This window comes from Triticum aestivum, chromosome 2A, assembly GCF_018294505.1.
Source record: "Triticum aestivum cultivar Chinese Spring chromosome 2A, IWGSC CS RefSeq v2.1, whole genome shotgun sequence".
Classification (NCBI taxonomy): domain Eukaryota; kingdom Viridiplantae; phylum Streptophyta; class Magnoliopsida; order Poales; family Poaceae; genus Triticum; species Triticum aestivum.
The window spans coordinates 18,050,992-18,070,258 of NC_057797.1; the positions used below are offsets into that span (position 1 = coordinate 18,050,992).

Genomic DNA, 19,267 nt, shown 5'->3' on the forward strand with positions numbered 1-19,267 from the left:
TGTTCCCATCATTTGAGACCACCTTGAACAATGTGTTAACATCGTTGTAAATGGCATCATGTGGTATGAACGCGCTGAAATAAAAGCCAGGGTCATTTATAGTGCCAATCGTCCCATTGAGGAGACTACGGACGCCACATGTCCAAAACCTGCCTGAGGTGTTGTTTCTTATGCGGACAATACCGTAGTCGTCGGTGAACGTCTCATGGATCACATCTGGATCTGTGATATCAGATGATGAAAACTGCTGAACCCAATCATCACCATCAGTATTTACAGAAAACGAATTCCGGTTCTTTTCTGTGAGGTACTTGCCATTGTTGCCTTTAAAAGCGACATATTTGGGCAATTCCTTCTGTTGCGACAAGCGATGAACACTCAAGAGATCTGTTACTCCTAGTTGCAGGTAGGCTTTGTTGCCTGGAATAAAACATAAGTCCCCAGAGACAGAAACCCAGCCAACATATTTATTTTGCTGAGAATGAAAGCACCTTGTTGTACAAAAATAATTAACAACATCAGATGAGAAATTTTAATATGGTCCCTAAGAGGATAATTTAATCCTAGCTGTTGATTGACCGAGGGTAATTTTGACAAAATAAATATGGTAATTACAACAAAATAAATAGGAAATATTCTTGATGGGTTTGGTGATCTGTCTTTTGATGAAGACATTTTCTCTCTGCCAAAAAAATGCGAATCCAATGCTATACTTCTTATGGTATGCTACTAATTCATTGGCGATGGAAATTTGGCGTTGTAATGTTCCTCCAAAGGTCCAGTCATTTGCATGGCGACTAGCTACTAATTCATTGGCGACATGGACGAACAAAGTGAAACGAAATCTGGAAGTATTGGCAATGTGTCCAGTATGTGGGCGCGAAGAAGAGGACTCTTTTCATGTTTTCTTTGGATGCAATCACGCTGTTTGGCTATGGGAAGCCATGTCCTCTCAGTGGGCTCTGCCGAAGCGAACGAACATCAAGCACACTGGTATAGACTGGTTATTTCATCTCCTAGCAGGTACTGATGAGGAGACTCGCAGCAGGTTGCTGATGCTTTTCTGGAGAACTTGGTACCTAAGGAATGAGATTGTTCACTCAAAGCCATTGCCTCCAATTGATGTCTCTGTCAGATTTTTGGTAAGTTATTACTTTGCATCGTTGCAGGCTATACACTTGGATCCACAAGCTGACTCCTTGAAGGGAAAGGAGGTGTTAGCTCCAAGCCATCAACGCAAGCAACTTGCTTGTGATAATGTTCATATAGTGAATGTCAGCTCGTGGACAAAACCGATTGAGGGCAGAGTAAAACTTAACACAGATGGCTCATATTTGGAAGGTAAAGGGGGTACAGGCATGATCCTCAGGGACGCTGATGGCTTAATCATTTTCAGCGCATGCAGACATTTGTACACATGCACTGATGCTTTAGAAGCGGAATTACTAGCGATAAAAGAGGGAATTTCCTTGGCACTACAATGGAGTAATTTATCCATTGATGTTGAGTCTGATTGTTTGGAGGCTATCTTGATGATCAAAGAAGGAGCAGGCAACAAATCGAAGCATGCTTTTATCATTAAGGAGATTATTGATACTATGGGGGAACGTACTTTTTGTATTACTCACACTCGTCGGAACTGTAATAATGCTAGTCATTTCATGGCTAATTTTGGTAGGTTGAAAGGCCGAACCGCGGTTTGGCTAGGCTCTGGTCTAGAAGAGCTCCCGGAAATTGTGGGACGAGATTGTAAGACCGAACTTTTTATCTCTGCCTTTTTATCAACCGGTTTGGATTGGCAAAGAGAGGTGATTGGTTAGTGATTGTTATGAGTCATCAACAGATATCAGTGACCACTCGAGCCTTTTTATCTCTGCCCTTAGTTGCATTTATTACTACTGATGACGACATAAGTCGCCCCTGGCGTGACTAGACTTGGGTGTGTTTGGTTGGGCTCCAGTTTGGCATTGGCGCATATAAGCTCGGACCTAGCCAAACAAGAGGCGTATATTTGGTGTGAGCGAAATGCTAGGGTGTTCCAACATAAATCGACACTCCCATCCATCATCCTTTGCAACATCAAGAATGAGGCTAGGCTTTGGATCACCGCCGGCGGGAAGCACTTGGGAAACATCATGCCGCGAGAGTAGAAGTTGTACACTTTATCTTAGCTTTTGTGTTGTAAAAGCAACTCTAGAACTTCTTAATTAATGGATGAGGCAAATCTTTTGCCTCCATTTCGAAAAAAAAGAGGCGTATATTTGCCTTTATTCGAAACGCTGGAGTTATAATCCGTAGAAGGGAAGGCACGTCCTAAGGTTCTTTCGAGGTATATTTTCAATCCCACGACTATCCTACTCCTGCTGCTTGAAAGAAACTTCCAGAACACTGATTGCAAAATGTCCAAACATAGAACGCAATCACTGGGAGGAGTTCTTTGCTCAGAGGAGGAGTGAAGAGTTCCTGGAGAAGAGTCACCGGGGAAAGGAGCTACAGTAAAGGAACACATATGGCTACCAAGGTTTTTTTTTTTTTGGAAAAGGGGATATACCCCAGCCTCTGCATCAGGAAGATGCATACGGCTCATATTATTAAAGTCAAAGTACAGCAACACAGTCTCGAAAGGTCGTAGTACCAACAAATACAAAAGACTCAAAATAGGTAAGGCCCAAAGCCACAACCGGCTGGCAAAACAATAGGATCACTACATGCCTATCCTATTACATGACCGCCATCCAAACCGGTTGAAAATATCCCGAGCTACCATCTCCCATCGGGTAGACGCAGTAACCAAACGCTCCCTGGCCACCGTCGGAGTGAGTAGCGACCACATACGGATGAACGCCGTGGCCCTGAAGATAACCTGCAAAAAGTGAATGGTTGATGATCTGTTAAAGACTAAATCATTCCTGCAGTTTCATATTGCCCATAATAATGCACAAACGCCAACCCGAATGTGTCTTGCAGTGTCAGCATCCACCCCATCAAGCCATGTGCCAAATAACATGCTGATTGAGGTGGGCTGATTAATATTAAACGCAATATGGACCGACCGCCACAAAATCTTAGCCAACGGACAATCGAGAAAGAGATGTTTGATGCTTTCGTTCTGATCACAAAAGCTACATCTAGACGATCCCACCCAATTTCGTTTTGCAAGGTTATCCTTAGTCAAAATGACTTGTTTATGCACAAACCACATAAACACTTTGATACGTAAGGGTACCTTAACCTTCCAAACATGAAACGAAGTAGGGATAGCGCTAGAGTTAATGACATCCAGATACATTGATTTGACCGAGAACAAACCGTTCTTAGTAAGTTTCCAATGCAACTGATCTGGCTGCTGAGACAGCCGGATTTCCATCAACCGACTAACAAGATGCAGCCAGGCCTCCCAACGATTTCCAACAAGCGTCCGTCTAAAACTGATATTGAGGGGAACGGATTGTAAAACATTAGCAACATAGGCTTCTCTACGTCGGACAATGTTGTACAAAGAAGGATATTGAAGTGCAAGTGGGGTCTCCCCAAGCCACGTATCCTCCCAAAACCTTGTAGTAGCACCATTCCCAACAATAAACTTAGTCTTGTTGAAAAAAAGTTTTTTAACTCTCATCAAACCCTTCCAAAAGGGAGAGTCGGAAGGCCTCACATTCACCTGAGCCAAAGTCTTAGCAAAGAGATACTTATTGCGCAAAATCTGAGCCCAAGTTGCGTCCCTCTCAGATGACAGCTTAAATAGCCACTTGCTAAGGAGACATATGTTTTTGACTTCCAGATTTTCAATGCCTAGACCTCCTTGCTCCTTAGGCCTACAGATTATATCCCACTTAGCGAGCCTATACTTTCGTTTAAGCTCATCAATTTGCCAAAAGAAACGCGATCGATAGAAATCTAACCTTTTCCTGACTCCAACCGGAACCAAGAAAAAGGATAAGAGAAACATAGGCATACTAGTGAGGACCGAATTAATCAGAATCAATCGTCCTCCGTATGACATGAGCTTTCCTTTCCAACAGCTCAGTTTCTTTTCAAAACGATCCTCAACGCATTTCCACTCAAAGTTAGTCAGCTTACGATGATGAATGGGTATACCTAAGTACGTAAACGGTAACGAGCCCAATTCACATCCGAACAATTGTTGATACGACTCCCGATCATCATTAGCTCTTCCAAAGCAAAACAATTCGCTCTTGTGGAAGTTGATTTTGAGCCCAGACAATTGTTCAAATAAGCATAACAGCAGCTTCATGTTTCTTGCTTTCGCCAAGTCATGCTCCATAAAGATGATAGTATCATCAGCATACTGAAGAATGGACATCCCGCCGTCAACTAGATGAGGAACCAAGCCAGCTACCTGCCCGGCATCCTTTGCCCGACCTATTAAGATAGTCAGCATATCAGCCACTATGTTGAAGAGGATCGGTGGCATAGGGTCTCCTTGCCGTAGCCCCTTGTGTGTTTGGAAATAGTGACCTACGTCAACATTCACCTTAATCCCTACACTCCCTTTTTGCGTAAAGGAATCAACCTGGTTTCTCCAGGCCGGATCGAAACCTTTCATACGCAAAGCTTGTTGAAGGAAAGACCATTTAACTTTATCATAAGCTTTCTCAAAATCCACTTTAAAAACTACGCCATCAAGTTTTTTGGAGTGGATTTCATGAAGCGTTTCATGCAAAACAACAACCCCTTCCAGGATGTTTCTATCAGGCATGAAAGCAGTCTGGGACGGCGCAACTACTGAGTGTGCAATTTGCGTAAGTCTATTCGTCCCGACCTTGGTGAAAATTTTGAAACTCACATTAAGCAGACATATGGGTCTGAACTGCTCGATGCGAACAGCCTCTGTCTTCTTAGGGAGAAGTGTTATAGTCCCAAAATTCAGTTTAAACAAATGAAGCTCCCCTTCAAAAAACTCTTGAAACATGGGCATCAAATCCCCCTTAATAAAATGCCAACATTTCTTGTAAAATTCCACCGGGAACCCATCTGGTCCTGGGGCCTTGTTATTCTTCATTTGTGCAATAGCCTCAAAAACCTCTTTCTCGGAGAAAGGCGCAGTCAAAATTTCATTTTCGGCAGTCTCAAGTTGAGGCACATCCTCAACCCTAGACTCATCCAACGTTACGGAAGTCCCTACCGGGGGACCAAACAACTGCTTATAATAATTGGTAATGTAGACTTTCAGATTGTCCTGACCAACTATTGTCCCTTCATCTTGTTCTAGTTGGAAAATTCTCTTTTTACGATGCTTCCCGTTGGCAACCATATGAAAGAATTGAGTGTTATCCTCGCCTTCAACGATTTTGCGAGTCTTAGCTCGCAACGCCCACTTCAATTCCTCCTCACGAAGAAGCTTTTTAAGCTGCAACTCCGCTTCTACCTTTGTTTCCAGCTCATTGGACTCCAAGATAGAAGTTTCAGCTTTAACTTCAAGGTTGTGAATAAGTAGGAGAAGTCTCTCCTTCTCCACCTTATAAATCCCGTTCATGTGCTTAGCCCAACCACGAAGGAAACTACGGAGATGACGAATCTTGCATTGCCAACGCTCGATTGGCGTCCTACCTCCCGAGTCCTTCGCCCACTCTATAGCTAGCAACTCAAGAAACCCTTCTCTTTCAAACCAGGCAAGTTCAAACGAGAAAAAGTTCTTGTTGCCCACAAAATTTTGAACTCCGGAGTCGACTAGTAACGGTGTATGATCCGAGACACCTCGAGTCATAGCCTGCACAGTTACCAGAGGAAACTTCTGTTCCCACTCGACACTAGCTAGCACACGGTCAAGTTTCTCAAAGGTCGGAACCGGTAACGAATTAGCCCAAGTGAATTTCCTACCCGAAAGCTCAATCTCCCTGAGATCCAAGCTTTCGATGATAGTGTTGAACATAAACGGCCAGCGGCCGTCAAAATTGTCATTATTCTTATCCTCCTTTCTTCGGATAATGTTGAAATCCCCTCCCACTAAGAGAGGTAGCTGCTCGTTACCACAGATACGCACTAGATCCGCCAAAAAATCTGGCTTTAGCTCTGGTTGCGCAGCTCCGTAAACTGCCACCAATGCCCAATCAAACCCGTCTGCCTTATTGCGGACTCGAAACTTGACAGCGAACTCTCCCATAACTACGCTCCGAACCTCCAACGATTCGCACTTCACCCCAAGTAGAATCCCACCGGATCTTCCTCGAGGAGGGAGGCAATGCCAATCAAAAGCTACCCCCCCGGACAAAGTGGCAAGAAATTGAGAAGTGAAATTGCTTCTTCCAGTCTCAGACAAAGCAATAAAATCTAAATGATGTTCAAGAGAAGCATCCGCTAGAAACCTCCTTTTAGCCAAGTCTCTAAGACCTCTGCTATTCCAGAAAATGCCTCTCATAACTCATCATGAAATTTTTTGGCAGTACGGATCCTAGCACTCCTACGCGCAGCGGATACTGGATAAACCTTACGTTTCCATGTCCGCTTAGGCTTTAAGTGACCATCAGCCTGATCACCGCCCTCCTTCACAGCTTCTATCACTAAAGACTCATCTGCAAGAAGAGACGTCTCAGGAATGGTGTCCTCCTCTATCTCTATAAATGCAGGGTCAAGATCAGCACACATGCCATCAAGAACCCTAACCCCAAGCGCATCAATCTCCGAGTCATTCATTGGTTTAACGGCAGCTATGTGACGAATCATATCTACCGCACGATCAGCTTCTAAATCAAGAATGTCGTTAACCGACTTGGCAATTTCAGCATCATTATTACCAAGTGAAATTCCTAATTGAGTTGCATTATTAATGATTTCATTATCAGTAAAATGCAAAATGGAATTCGACTTAATAACAGACATACCAGTGGAGGTCTCGACGTCATGCAACTTGGCAGCCCTCAACGCACACCTCAGTTGAATGTCATCAACATCCGGCTGCTCCTGCAGCCTCCCGCTGATCCGCCTCCCCTGGGAGACAGGATCCGGAATACCACCAAAGGCAATGACCTCCTCTCGAGAAGCCCTGCTAGGGGAAGGGCCTCCTGCCCGTCCCCCAACAGCGGTGCCCCGGATCGCAGACACCGGAGCAGGAGAAGAAAGAGGCGGCGTCACCTGCAGCCCGAGCACGGGCGACCCACGAGCAGCAGAGCTCGGGGCAGCCAACGCACCGCGCACCGGGGGAGAAGCTGTAAGAGCGACCGCGTCGCCCAAACCACCCGACACAACGGGAACCGGCGAGTCAGCGGCCTCCCGCCCAGCCACACCCTCGGCCGCGCGAGGAGAAACCGCAGCCAAAGGGGCGGATCTGGCCGGTGAAGCAGCTGGTCCGTGGCCGCCCCCAGCTGCCATCCCCCCGAAGAAAACTCCCCCCGCCTCAGAGGAAGCCAAAGAGGGGGGCGAGTGGTGCGCAGGCCTCCTGCCCGCATGTCCCACCCGAGGTCGCCCGATCCTCCGAAGGGGCGAAAACCTCCGCGCTGGCCCTAGGCACCAAAGAGACAGGCGTCTCAAGAGCTCGGGAAGGCCGGCCCTCACTCCCGCCCACGTCCGCCAAGGTGCCCAGCGAAGACAACGTCGATGAAGTAGGAGTAACATGGACCTCCTGTCCAGAAGTTCCTTCCGGACCATTGACAAACAAGACAGAGTCAACCCCCGTAATCGCAGGCGGCAAATGCTCAGACAGGTCATCCATGTCCACCCGATCACTCCAAAGACGAGGAGGCGCCGAGAAAGCTCCTACGGAACCCAGTTGCAGCATATTGGACGGGACCGAAACCGGCGATTTCCCCTGAGCAGACTCTCCTGCCTTAGACGAATCCACAGGCCTGGAATCCCTGTCCCCATCATTATGAGTATTACTACCATGGTTCCCAGGGGCGCCTCCCCCCTCAGTAGTATCCATATGATGCACCTCATCAAACTCCTGAAACAAATTAGGATCCTCATACTCGACATTCAACATGTACGCAATACCCTCGTGACACCATCTGACCACATCCGGCAAGAACTCGATGTTGGCCACGCTAACCAGCAAGCGCGCCACACCATGAGCACGGGTGAAGGGCATATCTACCTGCTCCGTCTTACCAAGCAAGGATCCCAAGCTCCATGTGACGAAGAAATCATTCAAGGGCTCAGATGGAGCACCCAGAAAACGAATCCAGATCTGAGTTAGAGGTGTGCCCTGCGGCTCCGCCTTCTTCCACTCATCAAACTGCAACACAAAGCTAGTGCCAGTAACTCTACACATACCAAACTTGAGAATTCTCTTCTGGTCCTCCTTAGATGGAAATTCCACTTTGTAAGACTGATCTGATAGTTTCAACAAGGACCAGTTAAAGTTCCCCGGAGCCAACTCCCGCAACTGCTGAATGATCTGGGCTTCAGTGAGATGTCCGGAGACCACCTTAACCACCCCGGGGAAGGAGGTCTCAAAAACAGGAGCCACCGAGGCCACGCTAGGTGACTCGAAGAACATCAACTCAGAGCAACAGAGCCCATAAATATTAAGTGCCGGTTTGGGACCCAGAAGAAGCGGACACTCAGCCGCCACATGTTTAGGTTTTCGACAAATATCACATAACTCAGCAGAGCAATCAACCATGAAGTGACCCGTCTCACCGCACCGGAAACAGATCAGTTTCTTCTTCTTAGCCGCCCACTTGGAGAGCTTGTCCCCCCCGGCCTTTTCCGATCCTTTGTCAGAATCAGCATCAACGGATTGCACAGTCACCGGAACTGTCACATCGGCGAGCGCCCGAACCGTCTCCACCACCGCGTGAGTGAGACCAGCGTCATCCGTGGACATGTCAGTGGTTTCCGAACCCGTAGCACCGGGCAAATTGCGCGGAGGATAACGGCGGTGACCGCCACGACCACGGTAGCGGCCCCGGAAACGACTCGGGCCAACCGCCCCCTCAACAAAATTCCCCGGAGGTCCATGGAAACCACGACCGGCAGCCCCGTGATCTGTCCAACCATAGCCCTGCCCACCACCAGTGGACGATGAGCCACGATGAAGACCACGACCGTAAGCATCGTAACCATCGTCACCCCACTGACCACGGGGAGGGTCGCGGCTTTCACCCGCGAACGCTCCCGACCCGCGGCCCGCAGCAGCATTAGCAGGTCCACCCCGCCCGAGCGCCATCTGCCGCGGCCAGGGGCGCGGCGCCTGAGGGGGTGCGGCCCCGGCCGGCTGCGCCGCCGGAACCCTGGTGGGAGGCGCAGCCTGCGCAGGCGCCGAAGGCGCAGCCGACGCCGGCACAGCCGTCGGACCACCTGACGCAGCCCTCGCAGGCGGCTTCGCCGGCGGCGGAGCCTTGGCCAACGGCGGGGCTTTGGGTGGCATAGCTTCGCCGGCTACCGTCGGAGAGCAGCGGCAAGGATGCAGCGCCCGCCTCACACGGCGAGTCCCAGCAGGAGGGAAGCCCAATCTTCCGCGGCGGCGAACCCTAGAGAAAACCTCGAAACGGCCAGGAGAGACCGAACGTGCATGCGAAACCACGCGAACCGATGCGGTCACATGCACGGGAGCCACTCCAGCCCAGTCCGCAGCGGCCGGTTTTGCCTGGGCCTGAAGCCCTGCTAATCCCGGTCCGCCCTCGGATGAAACCCCCTGGCCAGACGGCCTAAACGCGGGCTGGCCTTCATTTCGGCCCACCGATTCAAGCCCATCAGCGCGCAACAACGAATTCAAACGCGTGATCCGCTCCGATCGGATCACGCCCGCACGGTCAATCGCCGGCGCCGGCTCCGGCGCCGCCGCCGGTCGCCGACACTTCTTCCTCTTCACTATCTTCCACGATCCCTCTGTAATGAAATCTGACAAGGTAAGTTTTGGGAGACATACCTTAGGAATAGGCCCCTTCCATGGCCGGATCGCAGCCGCCGCCGTCCGTCGATGAACCATGCGTCGAACAATCTCAATCTTGTCCTCTGCCCCCAAGCCTTGCCGCGCCGGATCATCCATCGGCACGACGCCATCAACGATCGTGGCCACATCCTCTTCCGAGTACCCGGGATCGAACGCCTCGCAGATCACAGACGACGGCGTTGGCGAGTACGCCTCCGGCAAACCTCCGGCGACGTCCCCATCGTCATCGTCCTCCGCATCAGCCTCCGCTAGAGCCCAGAACCTCCCACCAACGAGCCCCACGCTAGAGGTCGCCGGCGGCATGACCGCGGTGGTCGCCCAGGAGTCGCCCGTTCACTGTGGTACTAGGCTCGGTTCTCAAGAGCTTCTTGCCCCCCACCATCTACAATCTGCGCCAGGTTTATGATCGAAGGAAAAATACGACCAACACCTTGGCGGCCGTGGTTACCTAGGGAAAAGATTACACTGGACCAGAGAGGACGCCGCACTAGCCACATCTAGGAAACCTCTTCCTTTAGAGTACATCAAGGAGGGGCACACCACTTCGTAAGGGGGAACACAACCTATTACCATGTCATCAATTGCCGCTACCCCGGAACTCAAGGAAGTATTCGACCATTTCGTAACATCTCAACGCAATGTCTTTTCGTAGTTCATTACTCCACTTTCAATACACTCAGCAAAATAGCTTGCATCGAGAACATTACATATGAATCGGTATGTTCGTGATAGTGTACAAATAGTGTAACTACAAGACCAAAAGAGCAAGAAATAGTGTACAAATTCATATGGTCTTAAAAGTTTCAAGCATTATTAAGGTTGTAACATTATGTATTGGTGCTCTCTCTCTCTCTCTCTCTCTCTCTCTCTCAGCAGTATTGTGTGATAGAATTTTTAATTTTTTAATTTGTGCTAACGTAGCATTCATATTGCAGCATGTAAAAAGAACATATGACATAAATGATCTTATAACTAAACTAAACATAAAACTATTGAGCCCTGAACTCTGGTTTTGTCCATTTTACTTGGCCCTCTCTACCAAAACTACAATGGTTTTGATTGATGTCACATACGTACGTGTAAATTTTTTGTGAAATGTTGCCCATGTGGTGCAATAAAAAATATTTGTTCTATCTATCAATATTTTTGGAAAATACAGATAAATAAATTTGGGGTTAAAGTAAAAAAACTGGCAAATATAGAATCCTTTTATTAAGAAAGGTGAAACTTCTGAACGAACACGAAATTATGGAACAGAAAAAACCAGCGATACCATTCAAAAAGGAAAAAAATATATGGAAAATGGGAAGTGAGCAAATAGTCAGAAGAGTTCCAAGTCTCATAAAGAATTATGAAGTACCATTAAATAATGAACAAAATATTTAGGGAAGAAACACATATTTCAAAATTTATTAAGATGTATTGTTTGGACGTTGCCCTATGTCCAGATATTCATGAATAGTGATAATATATTGTTTTCTTTATTTTTAGAATCTACAGTAAATGGTTCATTTCTGTATCTCTAAGGATTTACTACCTCCGTTCGGACATAACTGATGTGGTTTTAGTTCAAATTTAATTCGAACTAAAATCACATCAGTTATTTCCGAACGGAGGGAGTATTTGTTATCCATGATATATTTTGTTCCAAGTTATTTTATTTGATTTTAGTATCTCTATCTCCTAGCGTTGTCTCTTTTATTCATTTCTATTTAGAAATTTTCCCCTTTTCAAATTTTGTATTCTTTTCCAACTTTTCCCTATTTTTCATAGTTTTGCTCCATTTTAATTACTTTATATATGATTATCTCAAGTTGTTTCTTTCATCGACATGTGTTAACAAAAGCATTAGACAAGTTGGCACGTCTAAACATAATATATTATAATGAGTTTTAAGTTGCATTTATGTGTTTGTTTTATTATAGCTGATTGTTAATTTTTATGCGTGCATATTTATCAATTATCAGTATTAATATGAGATACAATCTCTTTATTCACAGATGTGGAAAGCAATGTCATATAAAAGAAATCAACGGGTTTTGGTCATCGGTATTGTGTGGGCCCAGGTGCCAGGCACATCCGGTGGCTCTTGCTATTAGGATAGGTGTATTGCCACCCGGAAAAGGGCCCTAGATTCTAGCACTCTTTCACATGCATGTCCATTTGCATCTGAGAATGCTTCGGCGATGTCTCGGTGATAATATACAAAAACATTTTGCGTCGCCAACAAGAAGGGAGGAAAGCCATCAAACATTTTCCCCCTCGACAGCATCACCATGAAATGCAATCATTTATTCATCGGTCTTGGAAGCCTCCATAGCTTCCTTCAAAATTATCAAGACCATCAAGATTGGTTTGTAACTTGGTATTCATGAATTTATGAAAACAAAAAATTATCAATCTTTGGGCCATATTGGCATCCTTCTCCGGCAAGGGTACGTCTAAGGAGACTCTGAAACAACAAAGATGAAAGTAATATACACACCGATTGGTGGAAAGTACATGTATGAAACCATGGGCATATGCACCCACTACGAAAAACTCATTTCTAAGTGCCAAAAAATTCTGAAAAAAGTTTCACGCATACATCTTCACATTCTATGTGCGCACAGGAAGTTCCATGCAAAAACAACTTCTTCTTTGGCCTCTGCAAAAAAGAAAACAAAAGTGACGTGGCATGTTATTTAGAAGCACTGAATTTGTCTTTTTCATGGAGGCAAAATAAAAAAGAAAAGTTTTCATAAAACTTTGTGTCGTGCACTATGTTTCGAAGATGTATGCGTGAAATTTTGTATCTGAATTTTTGACATTGTAAATTGCAGTTAAAATGCATTTTTTAAAAGTGGGTTCATATGTCAGGGTGCCCCCACTCAACGATTCGCTTGTAACCTTGGTATTCATCAATTTATGAAAACAAAAGATTATCAATCTTTGTGCCATTCTTTGTCAAGATTGGAATCCTTTTCCGGCAAAGGTTCATCGAAGGAGACTCCCAAACAGCAAAGATGAAAGTACATAGACACCGATCAACAAGACCACAAAACTCACGTGATTCACGAAATTTGACGTCGCGATCTGTCCAAGCGTGCACTATAAAGTTGTTTCTTTCTAGATTAGCGCGAGTCCCTTTTTTTGCAGGTGAGCATTAGTGCGAGATCTAACCAATGAAGAAAAATCGATGCATCCACGGGATGGGATCTGAATCTGTGGAGGCGCATGCAGACTGTCATGAATGTGTGTCCAACTCAACCCATGTGGGAGGCATGGTACGGCAAAAGAAACAAGTACCTGCTGGTTGCTATGTACCTGTCATTGGGACCAATGTGACATTGCAAATCTATCCTATCCAGCCAGCTCGCTGAGTAGGAGAGAAGGAACTTCATGCCAAACAGAAGGACCGTGCCCTAATAAAACATGAGTGAATTCCGGTTTTTATTCTCTATTTTGACATTTTTTGACACTAATTACCCCATTTAGCGGGATTTCATCTGTTTTATCCCATTTAGCAAATTCACCCTGTTTAAAATTTTATGAGCATTCTGACATATGGGTCCCAATTGTAAGGTCCAGCTAGAATGCCAAATCGCCGGGTTTTTTTCCGATGGTTTTCTACACGCCAAACCAGGTCGCCCTAGCTTCTCCCGACTGGCCAAGCTTGATATGATCGCACCAGAGCAGCTCGGGAAACAGAGTACTAACTCTGCACCGGTAAACATATTTGCTAATACGGAAAAGGAAACTTCTAAAACATGATTTACCTAGTTCATTCTTCGCTAGATATGTAGATATGTACGTGCATCAGAGGTACTGAAGCAGTATATTTACACCACTTTTAATCTGATCCACATAATCATTCATACTTAAGGTTGTATATGATAATACTGAAGAAAAACATACATGATTTCATATTATATCAGCAACAGTCCCTCCTAGAATTTATTCAATGGGAACATGCCACGCTGATCAAGTACAGTCATCTCATCACAATACTTCTTCGAACCGGAAACGAGTAGTCTAAACCTATCTAATATGCATCCCAGACTAAGAGAAAATCTAGCCACAAAAAACCTAACCACCAGGGGTCACAAACAGAGGATGCAGCATGCATGGGACGGGACAAGATTGTCGTATTGGTTGCCGCTTGCTCCGACTATCGCCAGTGGCCACGACTTGAAGTCTTGCCTGTCGTTGTCACCTACGTCGTGCTACCCCCTCCTAACGAATGAGGCGGTGGTTTTGGGTCAGACCAGGGCAGGATCGTGTGTGCAATGGGAATGCGAGTGATGTGTGCCGTGAATAATGGAGGCCAATGTGATATGGCCCAACCTGGGCGACTTGGCTATCCGGCGAGCTGCTTTGGTGCCATCATATCAAGCTTGGCCGGTCGGGAGAAGCTAGGCGATGCCTTTAGGCGTGCAGGAAAACCATCAGGAAAAATCCGCCTATGTGGCATGCCAGCTGGACCTTACAATTGGGACCCATCGGCCAGAACACTCACAAAATTTTAAACATGGTAAATTGTGGCAATATTTTTGCTAAATGGGGTAAAATGGATGAAATCCCGCTAAATGGGTAATTAGCGTAAAAAATGTTAAAATAGGGGGTAAAGACGGAATTCACTCATAAAACACTGCAATCCTCTATATTTTCTGGACCCTTGAAAATTTGAGTTACCGGAGCGCTCGTATTGTTAAATCGTCGGAGAGAGCAAAAGAAACTGATCAAAAGCACATCAACTAAAGGCTAAATCAGAATACCTATGCAGCTGCGATCAGCATCTGAACCATCTCCCAGCTACCTAACCGCAAGGATGAAAGAAATTTAAGCACACCTCTTCCATCTACCTAGCCATATGATGATGAAAGATATTTAAGCACCTCTTCCCTCTACCTAACCATATGATGATGAAAGATATTTGCATCTCAACCATCTCCCAGCTACCTAGCCGCAAGGACGAGGTACATGAAGCGACTTTGACGGTGATCTCTACGTGGTGGTTTCATCTACCGACTCGAGTCAACTATAGCTAATATGCATACTATTGAAGCTGGATACATAATAACTAACGAAAAGAAAACCTGATCGCAGCCGGTTTTCACGTATGAATTGACTGGAAGACTTAAGAATTCCGGTCAGTTCTTCTCACAAAATTGAATACTTAAGTATTACCGTCGTTTTACACTAAAACCGCATATGTTACTAATTTCAGGGCTGACATAATTTATGTTTAGAGCAAACCCTGCAGATCAAAATTCACACCAATTGATTTTCATCAATCACATGTCAACACATGATGCATCACAAATACACATTCAAATTCATGTCACAACTGCATTGTATTTCATTCCAGTGTACTCCCTCCGTTTCTTTTTACTCCGCATATAAAATTTGGTCAAAGTCAAACTACACAAAGTTTGACCAAATTTATATAAAAAAATATAAACATCTACAATATTAAAACTATATAGTATGAAAATACATTTCGTGGTGCATCTGATAACGTTGATTTCATACTGTCAATGTTTATATTTTTTAATGTAAAGTTAGTCAAACTTTACAAAGCTTGACTTTGACCAAACCTTATATGCAGACTAAAAAGAAACGAAGGGAGTACACAATATTCCGTTCCTTGTTTCTCTGGAGGCCACATTGGAGAGAGTGTGTGTGTGTGTGTGAGTGCATGGGTGGGTGGGTGGGCGCGCGTGTGAGCGGATCGGGCCAATGACATGAAGTGATCAATCACATGGATATCATCGATAAGGACATACTCCGGCACCTCTTGCAACTCCCCCTCCGCTTCTCCCTGAGATCTTGCAGCAAAGGCAAGCATATACCAGACGCTCACGCAATCGTTTACTCAAAACTCAAATGACCTCCCAAGATTCCATAATAGTAGTTCTACTGCAACTAAAACCAACATTCTACTAATAATTTGCCAAGACTAGCTCAGTAATACTACTGAACTATGGCTTGCGTCGGTCTCCGTGGTCGTGTGGGCATCTTGGATACTGGATCTCGAGATGGTGGCGGCCTTTCTGAGGCTGGATGGTCGTGGTCGCTTCAAGTCACGATCAATGATGGGCAGCAGCCGGCACAATTCTCCCAATATGCATGCTATGGGTCTGCGTAAGTTGCATAGAGAGGTCGCACGCATACCTCAGAAGAGAGATTGATTATAAGTGATGAATGATAATCCCTTCTTTCTCTACCGCCTACTAACGGTTATAATCGGTCGATTGGGATTTCTGCAATTCACAATCACATAGACCGAGAACCAGCAAAGCCCCAAGAATGCTTGCACAGTTTGAGTTCCAAATTAATTAAACACAAGATATTGTTTTCTAGTAACAGGATAATAATCTTGTTGTCCTGTCTTTGTAGCTACACCCACCCCGTCCGAGTCTTCATCAAGCATTGACCAATTTATCAACCAAACGTGGCTGATGGATCAATTTGTTGTCCATTTCAACAAGTTATGAGGGTGGACATGGTCATGTGCAGTGCAGTGCAGTGATGAAGAGGTTAGGGACGACGAAATTTCTTCTCAAGAGGCGTGCATGGGCACTCCGCATGTGCAATCATGAAGATGATGCATGATAGGCGAAGCTTCTTCCGGCCAGCCGCCGCGCTCCAGAATTCAACGGACGAGACTAGTGCAGGCTTAAATTGTTCCATAAAATGGCGGCACTCGGCGCCTCGGCTCATTCATCCAACCATGTCCACGCTGAGAGCGCGGCGTGCGACGGCCATCCTGGCCGTCGTCCTGGCGGCGGCCGCGGTCGTCACTCCGGCCACGGCCCAGCAGTGCGGCTCGCAAGCCGGCGGCGCCAAGTGCGCCGACTGCCTGTGCTGCAGCCAGTTCGGGTTCTGCGGCAGCACCTCCGAATACTGCGGCGCCGGCTGCCAGAGCCAGTGCAGCGGCAGCGGCTGCGGCGGCGGCGGGGTGGCGTCCATCGTGTCCAGGGACCTCTTCGAGCGGTTCCTGCTCCACCGCAACGACGCGGCGTGCCTGGCCCGCGGGTTCTACACCTACGACGCCTTCCTGGCCGCCGCCGGCGCGTTCCCGGCCTTCGGCACCACCGGAGACCTGGACACGCGGAAGCGGGAGGTGGCGGCCTTCTTCGGCCAGACCTCTCACGAGACCACCGGCGGGTGGCCCACCGCGCCCGACGGCCCCTTCTCGTGGGGCTACTGCTTCAAGCAGGAGCAGGGCTCGCCGCCGAGCTACTGCGACCAGAGCGCCGACTGGCCGTGCGCACCCGGCAAGCAGTACTATGGCCGCGGCCCCATCCAGCTCACCCAGTAAGCACCCACAAAACCCTCTTCTTCATGTAGTTCTCTCCTAACTCAAAATTCCTCAGCTTTAACCAAGTGTACATGAAAAATTACCAACATTTGTGATAGTACCGTCAGCGTAATTAGATAAAGCATATTTTCATATGATATTGTTTGGATTGGTAAAAACATAAAAAGTGTAGTGTCTTTGTTGGCCTGTTTGTTTCATGATGGATTGATTCAGCAACTACAACTACGGACCGGCGGGCCGCGCAATCGGGGTGGACCTGCTGAACAATCCGGACCTGGTGGCCACGGACCCGACAGTGGCGTTCAAGACGGCGATATGGTTCTGGATGACGACGCAGTCCAACAAGCCGTCGTGCCATGACGTGATCACGGGGCGGTGGACTCCGACGGCCAAGGATAGCGCGGCCGGACGGGTGCCCGGGTATGGTGTCATCACCAACGTCATCAACGGCGGGATCGAGTGCGGCATGGGGCAGAACGACAAGGTGGCCGATCGGATCGGGTTCTACAAGCGCTATTGTGACATCTTCGGCATCGGCTACGGGAATAACCTCGACTGCTACAACCAATTGTCGTTCAACATTGGGCTCGCGGCACAGTGAGATAGTAAGACTATGGGTCCTCGATCTATGCATGTGTGGATGTGATCACGCATAAATAAATAATCTTGGTGATTACTTTATGACCAAATAAATGGATGACCAGACCTCCCACATGTGTAGTACATGTATGTCGATGCACGGAAAGGAATCACCTTTATTAAAAATATATTCTAGTTTATGCAGAAATATCTGCAAATATATATGTCGCCTACGGTCCATACTTGCTTGTCTTGGTGGACTGATCTTTCATACCCCTACGTCCCAAACTTATTTGGGACGGAGCGGACAGAGTACTCCAGTAATTTTGATAATAAAGTGACGGGCGTTTAGAGCAGAAATGGCTTTACGCGGGGGGAGTCGCCACGGAATTTCTGAGGTAGAATCGCGTTGTTTCCCTCCTTTTTTTGTTTACGGAATTTCTGCTCGGTGATAGGGGGTGTGTTGGGGCTAGTTCGTTTGCTGCGTTGGAGTTTTCATGGGTGCAGGTAGGAGGAGAGGTGATCATGCGTGCATAGAGGAAGGTATTCCTTCGCGAACTAGTGGGCAGATCCTTGTTGTGTGCATTTTGTGTTAATTCAACTCGATTTTTTCTGTGTATTATTGAAGTCAGGCTAACTATTACTCCAACGCTCTTATATTTCTTTAGGAGGGAGTACAAATCATCAGCATTTCGCCCCCATACATCCGAAGTTCTTCAAAAGACTTAGCCCCTTTAACAATCATCAAGAGCATGCGCAGGTAGTACAGTTCACCACTCATAGCATGTACATAGTAATCCCGCCCCCTTTCATGCCATGATTTACTTTTAGCATCCCATGTCCACCCAATCAGAAAATCACAGTACGTAAATGACCGACCATGCTCATAGAATTCATTGGCAACAAAACATTTAGTGACCATAGTTTTTTTCAAGAAGTCAGAACCAGCAATTTTTGTAATGTCAGCACCAGCACGATATCGAACAATATTCATGCCAGGCATATGAACAGTTAATCTTTCTACAGAGGGAATTTTAAAGTGTAACGACACAATCAAATACTCTTTTACTTTATCAATTGAAAGATAGCCGGTTACACATCGAATACTCTCCGAGCCAACCAGCAGCTGACACGCGAAGGGCCGACACAGGAAATCCCCACACTGCCCTTGGCGGGCTCTCAAAACTACAGGCGGAGCCACCGCACGATCCAGCGCTGAAGTCACACACCGCGGCTGGCCGCACACACGACGCCGACAAGAGGGCCCCACCAGGCATCGAGCCCATGCGACAGAGAGACACGACCTAATGGGCGACATGAGAAAAAGGAACGTAATGTAGAGCAGGTACAAGTAAAATTTTATCCAACAGCCCAGCTCATCCCAGAGCAGATCAAACGACTCAGATCGCATCAAGTTCGAGATCTGACGGTCCAAATGGCCTGAGCTCCGAGAGAGCCCATGTTTAGACATGAATCTAACTATGGGATACCCACCACCAGTGGCGGAGCTACGGGGGAGGGGGGCACTG

At 46.8% G+C, this 19,267-nt stretch overlaps 1 protein-coding gene across 1 annotated transcript; it reads left to right on the forward strand.

Moving 5' to 3' along the window:
- The first annotated feature begins 16,540 nt into the window (after positions 1-16,540).
- On the forward strand, positions 16,541-17,958 carry LOC123187038 (basic endochitinase A). Its single transcript, XM_044598794.1, has 2 exons — positions 16,541-17,155; positions 17,373-17,958. The coding sequence occupies exons 1-2, from the start codon at positions 16,569-16,571 to the stop codon at positions 17,758-17,760; spliced, it is 975 nt and encodes a 324-aa protein (XP_044454729.1). The 5' UTR covers positions 16,541-16,568; the 3' UTR covers positions 17,761-17,958.
- The last annotated feature ends 1,309 nt before the right edge of the window (positions 17,959-19,267 follow it).

What these genes read in the sequence shown, in the direction of transcription:
- LOC123187038 (XM_044598794.1), top strand. Translation starts at nt 16,569, where the DNA reads ATGTCCACGCTGAGAGCGCGGCGTGCGACGGCCATCCTGGCCGTCGTC. An exon ending in GGCCCCATCCAGCTCACCCA is followed by an intron (nt 17,156 to 17,372) that starts GTAAGCACCCAC and finishes GGATTGATTCAG; the next exon opens with CAACTACAACTACGGACCGG.